At 43.4% G+C, this 18,466-nt stretch overlaps 2 protein-coding genes across 3 annotated transcripts in view; one reads left to right on the top strand and one right to left on the bottom strand.

Moving 5' to 3' along the window:
* The first annotated feature begins 38 nt into the window (after positions 1 to 38).
* REC114 (REC114 meiotic recombination protein) lies at positions 39 to 17,999 on the top strand. Of its 2 annotated transcripts, XM_048955909.1 has the most exons (6): positions 39 to 243; positions 758 to 847; positions 10,370 to 10,453; positions 14,198 to 14,392; positions 15,488 to 15,556; positions 16,773 to 17,999. In XM_048955909.1, the coding sequence occupies exons 1-6, from the start codon at positions 49 to 51 to the stop codon at positions 16,932 to 16,934; spliced, it is 795 nt and encodes a 264-aa protein (XP_048811866.1). In that variant the 5' UTR covers positions 39 to 48; the 3' UTR covers positions 16,935 to 17,999. The 2 variants fall into 2 exon arrangements, with proteins under 2 accessions (XP_048811866.1, XP_048811865.1); XM_048955908.1 differs by having other exon boundaries at positions 14,201 to 14,392; positions 15,488 to 17,999.
* NPTN (neuroplastin) overlaps positions 16,642 to 18,466 on the bottom strand; it is a 46,945-nt gene continuing 45,120 nt past the window's right edge. Inside the window, exon 8 of the mRNA XM_048955907.1 lies at positions 16,642 to 18,088. The gene's annotated coding sequence lies outside the window, so the exon portion shown is untranslated. The remainder of the gene's footprint in view (positions 18,089 to 18,466) is intronic.

The following is an 18,466-nucleotide window of genomic DNA, read 5'->3' as shown; positions in this document are numbered from 1 at the left end:
CGCCCAGCGCCTGACTCCCCGCCCGCCTCCTGCTCTCCCTCACGCAACATGGCTACGCGCAGGGGTCGTTCGCGCGGCCGCTCCCAGGCGGACCAAGCCTCCCGCGGAACGCCCGAGCGGCCGAGCGGCGCGGGCGGCACCTCCCTGCTCGCCAGCGCCACCACCTGGCCCCTGAAGCGCTACGGCCGCTTCCTGTCCCCTACGGACAGCGAGGACGGGGAGGGAAGCGGCCACTCCTGGAAGGTGACGGCGTGGAGCGTGCGCGGTGTCCGTGCTGCTGGTCCTGAGGGGTTCTGAGGGCAGCTGGGCATGAAACAGCGACAGCAGGGGGATTGCGGGCACCTGCTGCGAGCCTGAGGCACATCACCCAGTCCAGTCCCTGCTAAAGCGGGTTCCCTGCAGTGTGTTACACGGGGGTCCGGGTGGGTTTTGGACACCTCTAGAGAAGGAGATCCAGCTGTGTGGGCAGCCTGTGTCACCCACTAAGAATTTTATGTTCACATGAAGCTTCCAGTCAGTGCCCGCTGCCCCTCGTCCTGCCATTGCACACCACCACAAAGCCTGGCCCCGTCCACTTGGCTGCCACCCTGTAGGTATGGCTAAGCACTGATCAGACCCCCCTCCAGCCTCCTCCGAGCTCAGCAGTCCCAGGTCTCTCACCTGTCCCTGACTGCTGGCACCCTTTTCCTTTTGCACTTGGGAGAGTCTTGTTCTGCACTCAAAAGGCTCCGTCTTTACTTTGTGAATCTTTCTAAAGGTTTTTGAATCAAACGAGGAGACTGGTCATCTTATCCTTACCATTGTTGTTTCTGGCCATTTCTTTATTTCCCAAGGAAGAACAGTGCTGGTAAGTTGTTCAGTTTCTTGTGTATAAAGAACGTTTCTCCTTTGTTAGCATTAATAATGGCTTATTTTTCCCATTCTGTTTCATGTTCTCTCCCTGTGAAACTGCCAATTTTATTGTATGTGTGGAAGGTACCACATATTATTCAGTCTTTTCATTTAGAGTAACACTAAAAGTATTATTTCATACAGAGGAACAGCATTTCTTCTGTGTTTCTGCAAATCTAGTTTAAGACAACAGTGCTGCAGAGTTTGATAGATGCTATTACTTCTTTTTGTCCAACGTAATTCTTCAGCCTAAGAAAAACAGAATATGCCCTTTAGAAATGGATAAAAATATAACTTCTTGGAAGGTTTGCTATGTGGTCCAGCCAGTTTCTTGCCAGTCACCTGTTAGTATTTTGGTGCTGATCAGTTGGTTTATCATGTGGCATGTTTTTGTCTGGTTGGTTTTGATGCTGGGTAGCCTAACATCTCTCTTACACTCTTGGAGACAAAATAACAAGTTCAGATTGTGTCAATTAATTCTGCTGTAGATTGTGCTTCAGTAGGGCTGTTTACTAACGGTGAAGATATCATTAAACACCTCACCTAGAAGGAATTGGTTTGATGCTGAGATTACTCCATTCCCTGCAGCAGAGAAGCCTGTCCTGGAAGGTGGTATCCACTTTGAACATCAGTATTCAGTGATGACAGCAAGTAGGAATTGGCTGATAAAAATGCTAGCAGGTTATGACAAACCAACAGAAAATGCTGCACTGCTAAATATATATATTTTTAAATAGAACATGTAAGTGGGTATGTGTAAAGTTAAACATTAGCTTTTGCTGTGCCTCTTAAGAAGTCTTATGCTTAAAGAATAAAAGCATAGAGGGAGAGTCCAATGTAGACATTCCAGATTTTAAGAATCAGTTTAAAAATTCAAGATATCCTTTACTTTTGGGTGTGTTAAGTGTGTCAAATAGGTGATGAGTGAGCTAACAGGGAGGTGTCTGGATGCCCTTTGTGCCAGACGTGGTGTTTATATACAGTTAGGAAGGACACGTTGAGTGTTTTTGGACGAGGTAAAAATGAAAGATGGAAGATATTGCAGCCTATTTTGAGTGTTGAAGTTGTGTGGAGCCAGTAGTTGGACTCAATGATTCTTATGGGTCCCTTCCAACTTGGGATATTCTAGGATATCTAGGGATACAATATCTATAATATCTAGGGATATAGTAAACAATGAATAAGAAAAGGAGTAATTGAATGCACAGATAGTTAATACAGAAGCAATTAAATAAGAACTGCCAAATTCTGTGGAGAATGAGTCAGTGCAGAATGCCCCTCACCTGGGACTGGTGTCATTCTAGTACCCTGTGTACTGACTAGCAGGCTTGTATTGCTTTGTACCCTTGAAATAACCATTAAAAGCTAGTTGAAAGACTGCCTTAGAAACTAATGAAAGAGGGGAAAGACATGGACAAGAGCTGTAGTGCTTTGACGACTACACCTGGCATAGACAGTGTACAAAATTGGTAATGTATGTATTTAAAAACCTGACTACACATTCCTTTGGGTGCACATCTCCTAGTACACATAATTGAGGTCATGCTGTAGATATTCTGTGCATACAGAACTAATTGCATTGTGAATTGCATTGCTACAACTTGCCCTATGACTACTCATCTCTCTCTGCAAGAGCCCACATTGGAGTAGTCCTCCCAAAGTTTCCTCTTAAGCAAATACAACTTGCTGAAAAACCAAGCAGCTATCCAGTCAGCTATTTCTGAACACAGGTGGGCATCTACAGCACTCTGTTGGGTTTTCAGTTCACAAGTGATTTGGTCCAGCACATCTGGCTGCTTGGACTTGTTCCTTAAGCACATGCCTTCCCAGAAGGATGTCCCTTCCCTCAGTGCCATGCAAGACTGATGTGCTTTGATGAAATTCTTGTGCTTAGGACAATCCCAATCCACAGGTATCCTTTGAGGCTTTGAAGAACAGGCTGTGGAATCTGTTTGTATGATTATTTTTTTTATATGATGATAGCAGTTACTATCATCAACCAGAATGATGCGCAGGTATTGTGCTGAAACGGCACAGGCAGCAATGCTGTTGGCCAGATAACAGCACTGATATCACAGTATGTGTGGCCATTACAGAATCTCTGAACAGTTTTGTTCAAGTAGCTCACAGGGACACCAGAAATTCTGTGTCATTTCAGTATCACTCAAACTGGAACTGCAGCGGCCACTGGTGGCAAAGACCTTGTCGAGATGCCATGTCACAAGACAACTGCCATGTCATGCAATCTGTGTTGTTGCTGCAGAAATAAGCAGGCTGTAGAAGTGGTGAATCTCACTGGTGCTATCTCCCTGTAGTCTCCAGCTCCCGGTTGCCAGAAACCTGTCACAATATTATAAACAGGCTTTGCACGACTAAATACACAGCTCTCCCTTGAATCTGTCACAGACCACATCTTCTCACTGGGGGTCCATTATAATGGACATTTTGTCATGTGGGATAATGTGAAATTCACAAGTTTTGCTTCAGAGAGAACATATCAAGTTTGACAGAGCTCTGCAATTGTGGGAAGTACACAGCTCAGGTTTTTAAGATGTGTGTTCATTTCTACTTGCTCCCATGGGCTGCTGAGTATTTCCTTTTCAAGGACGAGGTGTTCTGCAACACAAATACGCCGCCTTGCTTGCACCAAAATTCCCTCCAATGTAAATTACAGAATTGTTTGAGTTGGAAGGCACCAATAAAGGTCCAGTCCAGCCTCCTGCAATGCACATCAGGTGCTCAGAGCCCCCCAGCCTGACCTGGTGTTTGCAGGGGTGGGGCATCACCACCTCTCTGGGCAACCTGTGCCCTTAGTGTAAAAAAACCAACTTTCTCTTATATCCAATCTAAATCTCTCCTCTTTTATTTTGAAACCATTTCCCCTAAAGAATAGTTTCTTGCTGTGTGGTAACTACGTCCTTTAAAAGTTGATACTGAGTCTTCTGATCCATTTTCTAATCCCTGCTTTTCAGGCCTTTTGATGTACTACAGGCTCCTGATTTTGAGGGAACTGGATAATGGTTATTGTAGCTTTACCTCTGATCCTCTGATAGGAGGCACAAGATCTGTGTGTAAGCATTTCCAAACACTGTTGCAGAAAAGTATGTTGTCCATGATGTGAGGTGACCAAGCAGGGCAGTCACAGCAGTCCCACTTTCTGCAACACCCCGGAGAAGACTGAAGGTGACCTTACTGACTTTGGGGTGCACCATGTAGGCTCTTTGCACTTTACAGGTTTTAAGGAATGGTAGAAAAGATCTCATAAGAATGGTGTTCCTTGTGTAAACAAGGCTTAATATGCACTAGAGATGTGACATTTAGCTCAAGAACCACTGGATGTTTTACGCTGATTTGAATACCAGCAGTCTGCTGTAGTGTGCTAAAACCCAAATGAACCATCCACCAACCTGCAACAAGCACTGTTATCCAGTTTTCCCTCTCCTCGGGCTGTTCTGAGGCCTTTGCTGTTGACAGATGAGCCACCTTTCTTAAGACTGCACAGCTTTTCTCAGGAGTGGATTGTTTGTCGTTGGGCAGCATTAAGCAGTCACACAACACATGATTATGGGAACTGCCACCTGACACAAACAAGTGGTTCCTCGAGCACGGTGCCTCATCTCGGCCACTGCTTATTGCAAAGGCGACCGAAGGAAGTTATTCTGGCCATAGTTCTGTTGTCACACAGAAGTTGAAGTTATTCTGGCCGTAGTTCTGTTGTCACACAGAAGTTGAAGTTATTCTGGCCGTAGTTCTGTTGTCACACAGACCATTTCCTTCTCAGCTATAACTATTTTGTGTTTCTGTAAAATTTCTGTGGCTGGATTACAAAGGCATTTTCTTTTCCTGCAGCGGAAATCCAAGAATGAAAGGAATCCTTATCTAAATGCAACAATTCATTCCATGGTAAATGTTCCCAATTTATTTATTTATTCTGATTGCAGCAGTAAATGAAACCTTGCCCAACTCCAAGAGTTTCAACATGAACCTAAGTAATAGATTAAAAAAGAATCATAGGATATCCTGAGTTGGAAAGGACCCATAAGGATCATCAAGTCCAAGCCCTGGCTCCACACAGGGCCACCCAAAAATCAGACCACACATCTGAGACTGGTCCACGTGCTTCTTGTACTGCAGCAGCTTGGTGCTGTGCCCACTGCTTGTTCCAGAGCCCAACTGTCCCCTGGTGAAGAACCTTTTCCTGACAGCCAGCCTCACCCTCCCGCAGTGCAGCTGTGTGTTCCCTTAGGTTCTGTTGGTGGACACCAGAGAGAGGAGAGTAGGGCCACCCCTCCAAGCCCCTTGTGAGGAAGCACAGTGAGGTCACCCTTCAATCCAGTTTTTATCCAACATTTATCACAAAGGTGATTAATTGAATATTTTTAAATGGGCAGTACTGTAGTATGATGTATTCTCACCTCTTCTAGTGTGAAATTGGAACATGCTAAAATCGGTGTGGTAACGGCTTCATATTATTTTGTTTTGTGCCTTCTGTTTTCTTTAGGAAAAGTCAGAGTACATCTGTTCTTCAGTCGTGTGTGTGTTTTATAAAAGCCAAAATGAACCTTTTTAGCTGCCAGCGAGTTCTCGGTGATGCTAGTAAGATGTGGGTGGATCTTTTTAAAAGTCTAGAAAAAAATATAATTGGTTTCATGCTGAGAAGTGTTAATTTCAGACTTCGTATTTCATAGAGAAATGCTCTTTTTCATTCTGCAGTAACTGTCAGTGGTGGTTGGACTCGGTGCTGATCAGGTCCATTTATGGAGAACTTTCAGTGCATCTCCATTTGCACACAACTGAGGTGAAAAACAGTTCAGAAATGGGAATGTGTGTTTCATTAATGGCTGAATTAAGCCGATGCATTTGGGGAAGAACACTCAGGCATTCCTGACTTTGTATCAACATATTTTCTCTTAAATGCTTGCCTTGCAGTCCTTACTGTTTTCTTAAAGCAGGAGTGTTGAGGAATCTTTTCTTAAAAAGAAGTAGCTACGTAGAGCCAGGTGACTCTGTGATCTGTCTGTAAGGTTTATAAAACAGTTACAGAATGCTCACATCTAACAACTTTAATACATACAATAGCCCTACAGAATTATTTTAATGAGTCACAACATAGTGAGGTATTCAGTGAGTTCTTCTCTGTCAGCCTTTTCACTAATGAAATCTGAAATACTGTGTTCTTGCCAGAGAGAGCCCTGCAGTGTGGGCACTGAGGCTGAGCACTTTCAGAGCAGGCAGAGGAGTGCACACCTTGTGCTGAGCACTGCTGCGTGGTGAGGTGCTGTTGTTTTGACATGATTTCAGTACCTGAAAACACTCCAGAACTGCTGATGAAAGCAAGTCCGTGCTGCTGGAAGAAGGGATTGTGTGCAAGTCCAGCGTTTCCAGCAGTTGCCCAAAGAAACCAAATTATTTACTTGTATGAGTAAACTCCCAAGGAATGGGAATGCTTTCAAGGCCGTTTTAAACATTCTGTAATGACACATCCAGAAATGACTACCTGTGAGCAACCAGATGGGATGAAGAGGAGGGTAAATGGAACTTCACAGCCTGGAAGATACAAATCCATCACGTCTAATGTATATCAAAGGGGGTCTTGTTCGTGATTTTTGGTGTTTCATTTGGAATTAAATTGCACAACATGCTTACAGGACCTGTTTTTGCAGTGTTGCCTAACAGATGGCGTATCTTAGGGTAGGAAAATCTCATTCCTGCACCCTGTAGGTAATGGAATTTTAACAGGAATACCTTCACAGCCTCTCCAGCAGTTTCTGGCCGTGCCCTGAGGACACATTGTGTTCGCTGTACGCTGCACAGTTGTATACTTTATTTCCTGTCCTTCCTTCAAATCACACATCATGAACGTTTTACTTCAGTGTTTTATTGGATGCAATTAATTCCAGTGCTAGAATCCTTAGTACCCTACAAGTTAAACAAATTGAAACTGTGACGAGGGCTTATTTAATAGGATAAAATGAATCAGAGTAATTGATTTGCGGCCTGATCTTTGGAACTGTAAGTCAAGCATCCTTAGAGCCCTCCTGGTCTGCTCCTGACTTCCAGTATCTGAGCAGTTCCTAGGGTGCAGTAGATTCTAACCTCATGAATTAGGCAAGTGTTCAGCAGCCATTCTGATGTTCTTTGGATGTTTTCTCTTTGGAGCGCCTGAAACTGAGTTCCAAACTTAAATTTTAGTTTGTTTCAGTGTGTCCTGTTGACATGTTTGGATAAGCTGAATGTCTCTGCACATTAGTTTCCCCATTTATATCTGCTGTATTGACACATTCCTGTTGTACAGTGATGTCTATCAGCAATGATTAGTTGTAAGGGGTTCTGATCTGTACTATTCTTTTGCCCCTCATTCTACTAAACTGAACTACAGCAGCGATACATATTGATGAAATAATTAGAGTTTAAGATAAAGTACTGATTTAACAAAGTTTATATTTTGTATCAGGGCTTAAAGAAGAAATTTCTTGATTTGACTTACTGATGGGATGCCTTCAGGAGCCTCAGCCAGCTCATCTCGTGAGCAAACTGTTCACCTCTCTGGGTCAGCTGTCATTGTTTAAAATTGTAGCTTAAAAATACATGTTTTTTCAAGTTCTAACTTAAAAACATATCCAGACTTGTCCTGAATCAGGGGTTTAAGTTTTGTTGTTTGCTCCTTTGGGGGGCTACAGTAGGTGTGTGTGTCTGTGGGAGCTCTGTAGAAAGCGAATGCCTGGCAGTGGGAGCTCCTGCACCCAGCGCCTTGGCAAAGGACAGTTGTCACCGAGTGCCCCGTGCACGGCTGTCTCAGGTGTGTCCTGCAGTTGGTATTTGCTTTGGCTTTCCTGCTCTGTAAAGAAAACCCTCTGATCAGCTCTCCAGAATCAGAGCTTAACACCAGCATTTAAAATCAGTCTTCTAAGGGACTGGGGATGAAGAAATTGCATGCAGAGAGATAACAGAGCTTAACATCCTTTTATTCCTCCTTAGCTTGCAGTCTGTCTGCCGTGACTTTTTGGCCTTTTCTCCTTTCCAATTCCTGTTCTATATTCTGAAGATGTGGCTGAGCCAGCTGATGCTTATATACCAACTAAGACCTGTGTTACACACAGCCTGCGAAGCACATGGCTTGTGCTATGCATGGAGCTCCCCAGAGATGCTGTGGCAGTATTTAGATTGCTGAGACAGATACAGAAGGAAGGAAGGAAGGCATCTTCAGATTCTGTGATTCTCCTTCTGCATGTGTTCGTCTTAACATAATAATGAGGGTTTGAATTGAATTACTTTCAGAGATTAATTTTCACACCTACTGGCCTTAGGATGGAATTCAAGATTTATTTCATAGTCATTAATGAAAAAAATAAAGAATAAGCAGTTTTCTGTGTTAGCTGCGTTCATATGTTGCTTAGCACTTTCTAGATGACAGAATAATGGAAGATTTGTAACAATACCTTGCACCACAGAACAAGGGCCTCATTATCCAGCCACTTTTTGAATGCTGGAATGTAAAACCAGAAGAAAAGTCATTCCCAATTAATGACAGGAGTACGTGGGTGTCAATCTGGAATAGCATTATTGGCTTCTCTGCCTCTTGGGTGATGTGGTCATGTCTTGTCCTGTTCCTAAAATACATGGGAAGCATCTTGCTTTGTTTTCTGCTGTCATTTATTTTTTCTCAGGATCCTCCCTCAGAAGGACTTTTGTCACAGATGTATGAAATTGTTTCCCTTGAATGCAGTGTTCGTACAAGCGTGACCCTGGAGATGGCATTAAGGAGGATGTGCACGATTGGAAACTAATCATCAAACTTAGGAAATTACTGCCACTTGTATCTTCAGACTGCAAACTGAGGTCTTTTGTTCCTGCCCAATTTTACGTCGCCTTTCTGTCTCGGTTCCCAATTAATCTCCTACTGCCATCTGTCTTTGCTCGCGCCCAGTGCTGCTCAGTTGTACTCTGCTCTGAATGCAAAGCAGGTATTGGTGTGGCCTGCCTGAGGGAAACGTGACCACAGCTGCTTGGATCTGTGTGTGCACAGCAGCACGGGGATGGCATCACGGAGCTGCTGGTACTATTTGTTTCTCTGTGCACATGGCGAGAGCAGATTTAAAGCTGATCCAGTTAACGACATGAGGGATTTAATGGTGGAGTCCAATCTGAGTAGTTCTGTGAAACTGAGTTTCTCCAAAACATGCCCTCTCCTTTTGCACCAAACCAGCTCTGTTGTACTGCTCAAGTCACGCACCAAATTTTCCTATTTGCTTTCACTATTTTTAGGTTTTGTTCTGCTTTGCAATATACAGTCATCCAGATGTACAAGAGGAAAGGAAGCTCTTTCTGTTTTGTTCTTCATTTAGTTAATTAAACTTGAAGAAAATTCAATTTCGGTTAATTAAATTTGGGATTTGGAGTTGAATAATTAGGTGCACAAAAATAATGCTAACTGCTATTTATTTCTCCGGCTTGCTTTACCTCAGAAACAGGTATATAAACAAAAGACAACCTGGGAAACATCAGTGCAACTGGTAGGAAAGTTAAACATTAGCTGCCTTTTATGATCTCTGTGAAAATGGTGATTATTTTAAGGAGATTTGTTCTACCTACGTCTTTCCTTCCTTTCTAGAGAAAGGAAGAATGCTATAAAAATAGGCTTACTGTGAGAACAGCCACGTGTAAACAAACAGATCGTGTGCAGCTCGAGCAGTAAGCGGCTGAAATGGATGGAGTAAGCAGGAGGGGCCACGAGTTGAAGAAAATGGCCTAGTGAAAGGTGGTGCCAGAACTGCTTCTCCAGCAGCCTTGGCTGTGGGTAGGAAGCAGTCCTGCTCCAACTCACATTATTTCCTGGGTGGTTCGGTTGCCCAGGACTCAGCCCAGCTGCTTAACCAGAGTGCGCAGCTCTGAACGGACCCGTGTGTTCTGAGAAGGTAGATATTCCTCTGAGTATGAAACACACTCAGCAGCCCAAAAGGGGGGAAATAAGTTCCTTGTGCTGCTGAGCAGTCCGTCACATTTCAAGAGGTGGTCAGAACTGGGGTATATAAATACCAAGTTATCCAGGCTGCTGCTTGTTTACCTGGATTCCAACTGGAGAAATGCCTGCCTGGCCCTCGGTGAAATGCACGAGGTCCCATTAGTCGGGATTGCCTGCCCTCTGCTGCCTTCTCCAGCAACTTCACAGGCTTTGGGAGGAGAGGTGGAAGTTCTGCTCTGGCTCATTGTGCATCTCAAGGTCACTTTCATAACACGCATACTAAATATATATGGAAATTAGAATGTGCTCTGACAGTTGTTACTGGAGCTACCAATTCCAATTTAATTCAGCGTGGTAAAAATTACTTATTGGCAGTTGTTTGGTAGATACAAAAATGCCCGTACTGAGACAACAGTCATCTTCGTTAGGGTTTAAATTATATCACATCATTTGAGCGTGCAGTTTGGAGTACTGTAAGTTTGCTGTACAAGTAGTTTGTGCTGTGCTTTGTTTCAGGAGGGCTTCTCATTAATTGACTCCCAGAAGTGGCTGAGGATAGCAAGACGAGCAGACTGCCTGCTGCTCCATGCTCAGTCAAAGGTAGGGAGTTACAATGCAGTATTTCTAATTGCTATCAGTTCTGGCTGGCTGATGTTTTTTAATACTGGATAAATTAAACCAGAAACTTTAAGGTCACGTAAACTGTGTATATAAATTAAAGGTGCTGGTATTTTTTTCTTTGCTCTTATTTGTTGTTTTACTTTAGGTATGAAACAAACCTGGATTGAATCGAGTGTCTTTTGTATCTGCTGCTCCTTGAGGCTTTCAGCCTCCTCAGAGTTAGCTGCTAAGACAGCTAGGCTAATATTTCTTTGGGATTCCATTTGCCAGCCTGAACATCAAAGCCTGAAGCAGCCGATGCTGGGAAAGCTGCGCTGCTAACAGTTAAAAAGATAAAAGCAATCTCTGCACATACAGAATCCTGCTGCCTGTCAGCCACGTGTCTCTGTGGCACATGAATATACCCAAACAAGTGATTGAGCCTTCTTCTGGCTACAGATAGTAGTGCCAGTCTGGTCACTCACACAGTTGGTGTGGAAGTGATTGGAAGGGACCTGCATTACTCTTTCTCCTTCATGAAAAGGGGTTGGTCAGACATGAAGTTGACAACAAGTGTCACGTCATTACTTGTGTATAAATCTCAGTTTTCCTGGTTGTAGAGCCTTTCCAGGAGCTCTTTCAGAAACCTAACCTGTCTCATAGTGAGAATACCTCATTCTTTCTCCCCTGATACGTTCTGCTCTTTGTTGTTTCAGCCTAAACAGCTGCTTCCAATTTAACTCTCTTTACTTGATGAGGGAATTCACCTTTAGGTTAGGAAAGGAAGTTTTGGAAAGAACCCCTCATTCAGTGGCTGCTAGAGACCACCATGAACTTAGGAACCACTCACAGAACTATTAAGGCATGAAAACATCCCAAGTGCTCTAAGTTGTTCCGGCTTTCCCCGACAGGAACTCTTGCAGGAGGCGTGCAGTAGGTTATTGTAATTGCACATAGCAATATCCAGGATAGGTGAGAACTGTAGAAAGTCCTCTTCTCTTTGGATCTTTTACCTGGTATCTTCTCTGACAGATGCACAGCTGTTCTTTGTCATAGGAAATTACAAACCAAACAGTATTGTTTCGCAGAGAGGGATGCCTTGCTAACTTCAAGCTAAATGCAGGTGTGAGGAATGACAACACTGTGCAAATACAGAGACTCTCCCTGTTTCGGAATGAGCCCAGACAAGCGGTGGCACTAGGAAATGCAAAAATAGGTATCTTCAGCTGTTTTAAATTCATGGGTTATGTTTGCCTGTACCCAAAACACCTTTGCTGTCTGATTTTTGTCGGATTATTGTTATGAAATGTAGAGCATCACAGAAGACTGTTGAGCTGTCGCAGAGTAATTAGCTCTGGTGAATCAGACGATGACCAATTTCCTTCACAGCTAACAGAATCACCTCCTCAGCCAGCATTAAGGGACTCCGCTGCATCTCACAAGAAACAAAGCCAACAACACTGTGATTGTGAGGCTTTAACAAAGCTCCAAGGGAAAGCTTTCAGGAAACGAGGAATATTAACGCTGTCTTAAATGAATGTGCTGCGTCTGAATGTTCACTTACCATAAATTCTCATGACTTAAAGTGGACTTAATGGTATTGCAGTGGTCCTGTCATGCAGTTTCTCACGTTTGTATCCTAAATTAGAGCTGAAACAAACCCATAAATGCTGTCAGTGCACATAGGTTCTGTGCTATTGTTCAAAAACATGTTAAAAAAACCAAGTAACGCAAATACAGGAGGGCTGCCACACCGTGCAGAGGGTTGTCTCAGCCCTGGAAGACCTAAATAAGGACAAAAAATGTACAAGAGGAAGCAGAAGGCACTGAAACAGTGAAAGCAAACTGTTTTTGACCACCACCTCCTCTATTTGAGGGCACAAAACAACTGTGGGGCGTGTGCAGCTAAATATTGCATTATTATTTCTGTCTCACCTTGTGCTCCTCTATTTCAGTGCAAATTCATTTTAGTGCTTTCCATTATTTTCTGTACATGCTCTCTTTGCTGCACGTTACGGCTTTGCAGTTGCAGAGTATTCCACCTCCAAAAAAAAACCTGCAGAGGGTAATTGCTGGGATTATGCACTTCAGAAGAAACTGAACGTTAACATTGGCTTTTCACAGTCATTAATGCTGTGTTCTCAGTGAAACCCGCGTGCTTCTTACCAAACACTTTTCTAGTAGGGCTCTCACCTGGCCGACTGCACTTCTAAGCTCTACTCTGAGAAACTTAACATACGGACCTTCAAGGTATGCAGAGAAATTACCTGTCATGGACCAGCACTGAAGCTCAGACGTACTGCTGGGAACCTCATTCTGTGGAATACACACATATTCACATACATACATAATTATGAAACCGTACCCATCAGATGCAGGCGTGCATGGAAATGAAGGGAAAAAAAATGTAAAGTTCACAGTCTTCTGCTTATAACCAGGGGGCTGTAGAGGCAACTGACAAAGGCCTTCTTTTAAAGTCTCCAAAAATAATTCAAATTAAGATGCAAGCTGCCGTTTTCTCACGTTAATGAGAACTGACCTTCCTGGCATTTATCCACAGGTCAGTTCTCAGTTACGTTTTCTCGACTCAGATGACTCCTTCATTAATGAAATGTAACTTGAAATCTGAGGAAAGCTGAACGCTCACATAAGCTGTCTTAAGTCCAGAGAAAACCCACCCTTTTCCTGCTACCTTAGCTGTGTTTTATATTTGCAATTTCAAGATCAAACTAGGTCCTAGAAATACAACCAGCAAACAAGAGCGTTCAGTATCTATCAGCCTTACATCAGCTGAAAGTGATTTGGACTGTTACTGTGCCTGACAGGCTGTGCATGTATTTAAAAAAATACTACTGTTCAGCATGACAGCTTACACTGGGGATCAGTTTTGCTCAGCTGCTTTGTTTGTACTACTTGATGCAATTCTCCACTTTACTAAACAGGAAGACTGCATCTGTGTACGTCTGCCATCTTGTGTGAAGGACAGCTGCACCGAGCCACTCTGAATGTCAGTCAGCATCACTGCCACAGCAGCAGGCTAAGGCTGCTCCTCAGCACAAGAGTTTACAAGGGCTGATTTCAGAGTGAGGTTACAGAGGAACTTTCCATTTGCGCAGTACTTCTGCTGAAGCATTTCAGTGTCTCTCACTCCTTATCTGCATTAACTTGGTTCAAAGAACAGCACTCAGCTGGAAAGCTACACTGAATTTGTTCATTTAGCTGTGCAGGGGCTTGCTGGGTGGGTAAGGCTGGGTCTGAGGCAGACAGAGACATAAACCTAAACAATACTGTTCCCAGAACTCTTTGCTTATACCAGATACCAGATGCGCTTGCTTTAGAGTCATCTCATTTTCTGTCACCAGTAACTGGTCAGTGCTGGTGCACCCTTACAGGATATTATTTCCAGCAACAATAAGAACTTCAATCTCGCTGCAGTCACAGTACAAACAGTGGCAATGCACATTCACTTGGACAGACCCTTAATTAGGTGACAGGTGACCCTGTTTGCTTGCCATTTTCTCTTATTTATTTTTGCTGGACTTCAGACTGGGGATTATATTCTCATTCAGCTGCTGAGATAATAAAAATACAGCAGGGAAAACTTGTTTCTTTGTCTTTAAGATGGAGCAGCGATCCAAGAATTAATCAGCTTCTATCTAACTATATCTAATAGAGGCTTAATTAAATCAAAACATGTTGAGTGGATGGCTGAGCAGTCAAATTAATTTCTCCCTGATTTTTCAGCAGAACGAATGCCGCATGTTTCGAGTTCAGTTTGGTGGAGATTCAGAAGAGCAGATGCTGGAACACTGCTGCAGCTGCGTTCAGAAACTCGCAGAGTTTGTGCCGGTTCACGAAGCTGATGAACTAAGCCAGAACCTCTGTTACAGTCGCAGCCAAGTGGAGGATACTGAACAAAGTACATCAGTGCTACGTGCAGTAAGTAGAGCCGTTCTGGGAGGCAGCGACAGAAGCTGGCTATCATATTCCTGCTTTCTTAACCTGCCTGAAAAAGGTTAACAGAACAGTGCTTAAAAATTGCTTCTAGCTCCTCAAGTTGGGAACCACCTTGCAGCTTGTCAGCTGAATTGTACTGCTTATGAGAAATTTAAGTAACCATGACTTAAGTTCCCCTTTTTGTGTTTACCCACTCCTCTGAAGTTTTATTAACTGTAAATATGGTCATCGTATCCATTTTAGCTACCCTGACACACTTGGAAGTGATTTCAGGGTAGGAAAAGAATTTTTGCCCTCCCCACGGCAAAGAGTTAAGGTGACTGAAGGAGGCAGATAGTGCTGCTGAGGATGACTAATTCTTAAATATACACTCCTGGGTATTCAGAGGATCTCATTCACCAGCTCTGAAAAGCACTGCTGTAGCTAACTTAGCCAGAAAACCTCTTGGGTGTGTGATAATATATCAAGAACAGCAATGGGAACAACAAAGTTTTCAGCTACACCATTTTCGAGAAGTCCTGTATTGCTGGACAGTGAAAACAATATTTGATAGAGAAAATTGGAGGTGTTGAACATATTGCTGATTTGTCTGTGCTTTGGATTTTAACTCATCAGGAAATGAGTGAAATAACAGAAGCTAAATGAAATATTTAATGGCAGAACAGAGTTGAACACCAGCAGTGATCTAACAGCATCACTCAGAAGTGACTGAAAACCTCACTCCAAAACTGAACTGCCACCCTGAACCATCTTTTCAGCAATGCAACCCATGGGAAGTTAAAGAGCATGCTCCTGGGGAGCGTTCATGCTATTTCTTTGAAGTTACTTCCAGCAAGCAGTTTAAGCTACCTTGGTTTAGCTGTGACAGTTTAACTGCAGGCCCATTACTCCTTGTCTTTCATTTTTAAAGAATTTAACAGATGTGCTTTCAGGTTCCATAGAAGAGATGCCTTTTTACTGCTCAAGGTAGCTGAGCACACTCTTCCTTTTATATCTCCAAATGGAACCACTTCCCTTCCTGCACATGCTCACACCCTTCTTGGTAACAAGCAATTTTCTGCATTTGATGTTTTCTAGCCAGATGAGCCTCTGCCAGATTCCTGCACAAACTTTGGAGAAAGAAGATCTACAATGCAGCTGGCACAGGTAAAAAGGAAAATATATATAATTTAGATCCTGTAAGTGAAACTCAGGTGCAGAGAAAGCTGTCTCATGCTGTAAACATCTGCTAAGAGTCTTCATTACGCATCAGGATGCTATCAGGGCTACTATCTATAGCAGCAAAACTAAAAACTGCCATTCTTCAGTCCCTGTGCAAGGTGGGTGCATTATCCCTGCTTCTGAGCACAGCTTTCTGCTAGTGAGGCTTTCATTTGCCACATGCTGTAATCCTTCTCTCCCTTGAGTTACTGGCAAATTCCCTTCCACCAAGGCTCTGATACGGTTTTACACATCATCTACTACTTGCCCTCACACTCTTTTATTCAGCTTACTGCAGCTGTGCTGTGAGCTGGGATTTCCCACAAATTACAAAGCTTGTTCAGGGCTTCTTCCCCCAGTTCAGCTTTGGAGACATAACCCATCCTGCTGCTGCTCCGGAACACTCTGGAGCTGCATTTCTTCATTCCTACCACCCCCAGAAGGTAGCAGGGAGCTCTGGTCTCAGGTATTCTCTCCAGCATTGTTTCTTTTAAAACATTTTTAAAAACTACACCAGGATAACAGCAAGACTTCTGTGTGAACCACTGCCATTACTAAGAATAGGAGGGTCTTTTTCAGTGCACACAGACAGAGCTGTACTCCACATGTCAGTATGCACAGTCTGCTTGCCCTCGCACTGTTCCATGTTCAAGCAGTAGGAGCTGGAGGAGCTAACAGCACTCCTGAGCTGCCCGAAGGAGGTGGCATGCTTCAGCCCCACTGCTGTGTCAGAGCTTCCAAAGAGGCCACACTGTGCATCTGAAGCACGTCAACCCGAAGGCAGATCCCTCTATAACACGGTGACCACTCACCTTCGCCTCCAGCTGCCCCTCTGCGTGCCTCACAGCAGTGCACGCCCTTTGCACAGGATCCTGTTCTCTCACACAGAATGCAGTCACTGCATCACGTTATCCAGGAAACTGACATTTCTGAGGTAACTCCTGCACAGGCAGCTCTGTTGGAATTGAAGTTCGATAGGAGAGAGGCGTTCCATACGTGAGCCATACAGGACTGAAAGCATTCAAACGGTGTAATAACAAGGCAGATGCATCTTTATTAAATGCCGAAGGAAAAACTTGACGTAGCTGCATCATTACAAAACCCACGTGGCGCTACCTTGTGTGTACGAGATCAGTGCAACAGCGCTGTCGTTCCTTTGCAGTCTGTGCTGAACCAGAAGTCTGAGCTGCCCCTGCTGTACCGGCATTCAGCGTGGAGCGTGCAAGAGCTGGGACCCTTCATCCGCTTATGCCTGATGGACCAACACTTCCCAGCGTTTGTGGAGGACGTGGAGAAGGAACTGAAAAGACTGACGGAAGGCTGAGCCACGTGTGACGCGTCACCGCTGGAACGCCCGCTCCGAGGTACGCAGCTCCGATGCCATTAAATATTTGGAAGTCTCACACATTTTTGTCAGTGTTTTATTTTTAAAAACAGGTGAATCCACTTTTTTTTTTTTTTATACATCATTGCACTTCAACAAATACACAGAACACAAGTTCATGCATCTACAGTTACGCACATCATGAGAACCCTGTTAGGTCTATTTCTACAATCTTTAAATCATGAGAAATTACAGTGTCAAACTAAAGATAACTAGTTGCATAGAATATCACCATGCTGTAACGTTTCATTTAAACAAAAAAAAATTATAAAAGTTTGCCTGAATTGAATGTACAAGAATATGTTGAACACATCAGTGCAAAAGGATTTGAGAATTTACATGAGTTAACAAAAAAAAAAAAAATCACTTAAAAAGCAATCATATATATATATTTATAAACTGAAGTTCTGTTTTTGTTTCAACTGCATTTCACCACCACCTTGCTGAACTGCTCCGGCTTCTGACGTCTGACCGCAGGACACCCAAGTCTCTATAGGTTAAGCCCTTAAGATATATTTCAACTTAGAATTCCTTCCCTACGCACCAGAACAGCATCACCCTCTCATCTACCAGACATACAGTAAGGAATGAACATCAGCAGCTTCAAAATGAAACACGATTACTGGATTTTGGTTTTTCTCCTCCCCCCAAATATAAATATATACTGTATATATTTGTAAGTCTCGCCGTACTTTACAAAAAGTATCACTAGATGGCAGCAGTGCGTTTTTGAGCTTTGCCAATTTAACAGCTACGGTAAGTAAAAAATGGCGCATGCGTGATCCGACTTACTACTTCTAATGTTTAAATATAGTAAGGAGAAAAAAAAAAGCAACATTCACAGCACATCAAGCCCAAAATAGTTTACACCTTCTACACTGAAGCAGTATTAAAGTTTATCTGACTAGGTCATCCTTGCAGGAGAGGCTAAATAAGGCATGCTTTAGACAGTCATATTGTTGCTCACTTGAAAAGGAAGAAAAAAACAAAAAAAAAAAGGGAAAATCAGACAGAACTGGAGTTCTAGAACCAAGAGTTCCAACCCTTAAATTTAGCAGGTCATATTGCCATCAGTCTCTCAGAAACTTAAAGCTCTAAAAAAGAAATGAGAAAAGGTGCTAGTCAATGCCTGACAGCATTTCCAACATCGCATGCCACAACAGTACGTCAACAAAGCGCTTAACATCCAACGCGGTCTTAATGGAGATAGAGGCTTTCCGACCAAGGTTAGCTTCCTTAGGGGAGTTCTTTTTATTAGTGATGGTAGTGATTACGTAGAGCTAGGGAGCTAGGAATCATTAAACTGCCTACGTGTCTCATGAGAAAAATCCTCGATACCCCCCCGTGCTCTGAAGCGTGCCAGGAAGGCACATGCCATCCTCTGAGCAGCGGTAACTTTAGCACATGGAATAAGTTTACACATCCAAACCAGGACAGAAAAAGGAGGACTTTTAGTCTGCGCGTTTCTGAGA

Source organism: Lagopus muta, chromosome 10 (genome assembly GCF_023343835.1).
Source record: "Lagopus muta isolate bLagMut1 chromosome 10, bLagMut1 primary, whole genome shotgun sequence".
NCBI classification, from domain to species: Eukaryota; Metazoa; Chordata; class Aves; order Galliformes; family Phasianidae; genus Lagopus; species Lagopus muta.
Note: the sequence above shows the minus strand (reverse complement) of the source record. Positions and strands in the feature narration are given on the sequence as shown.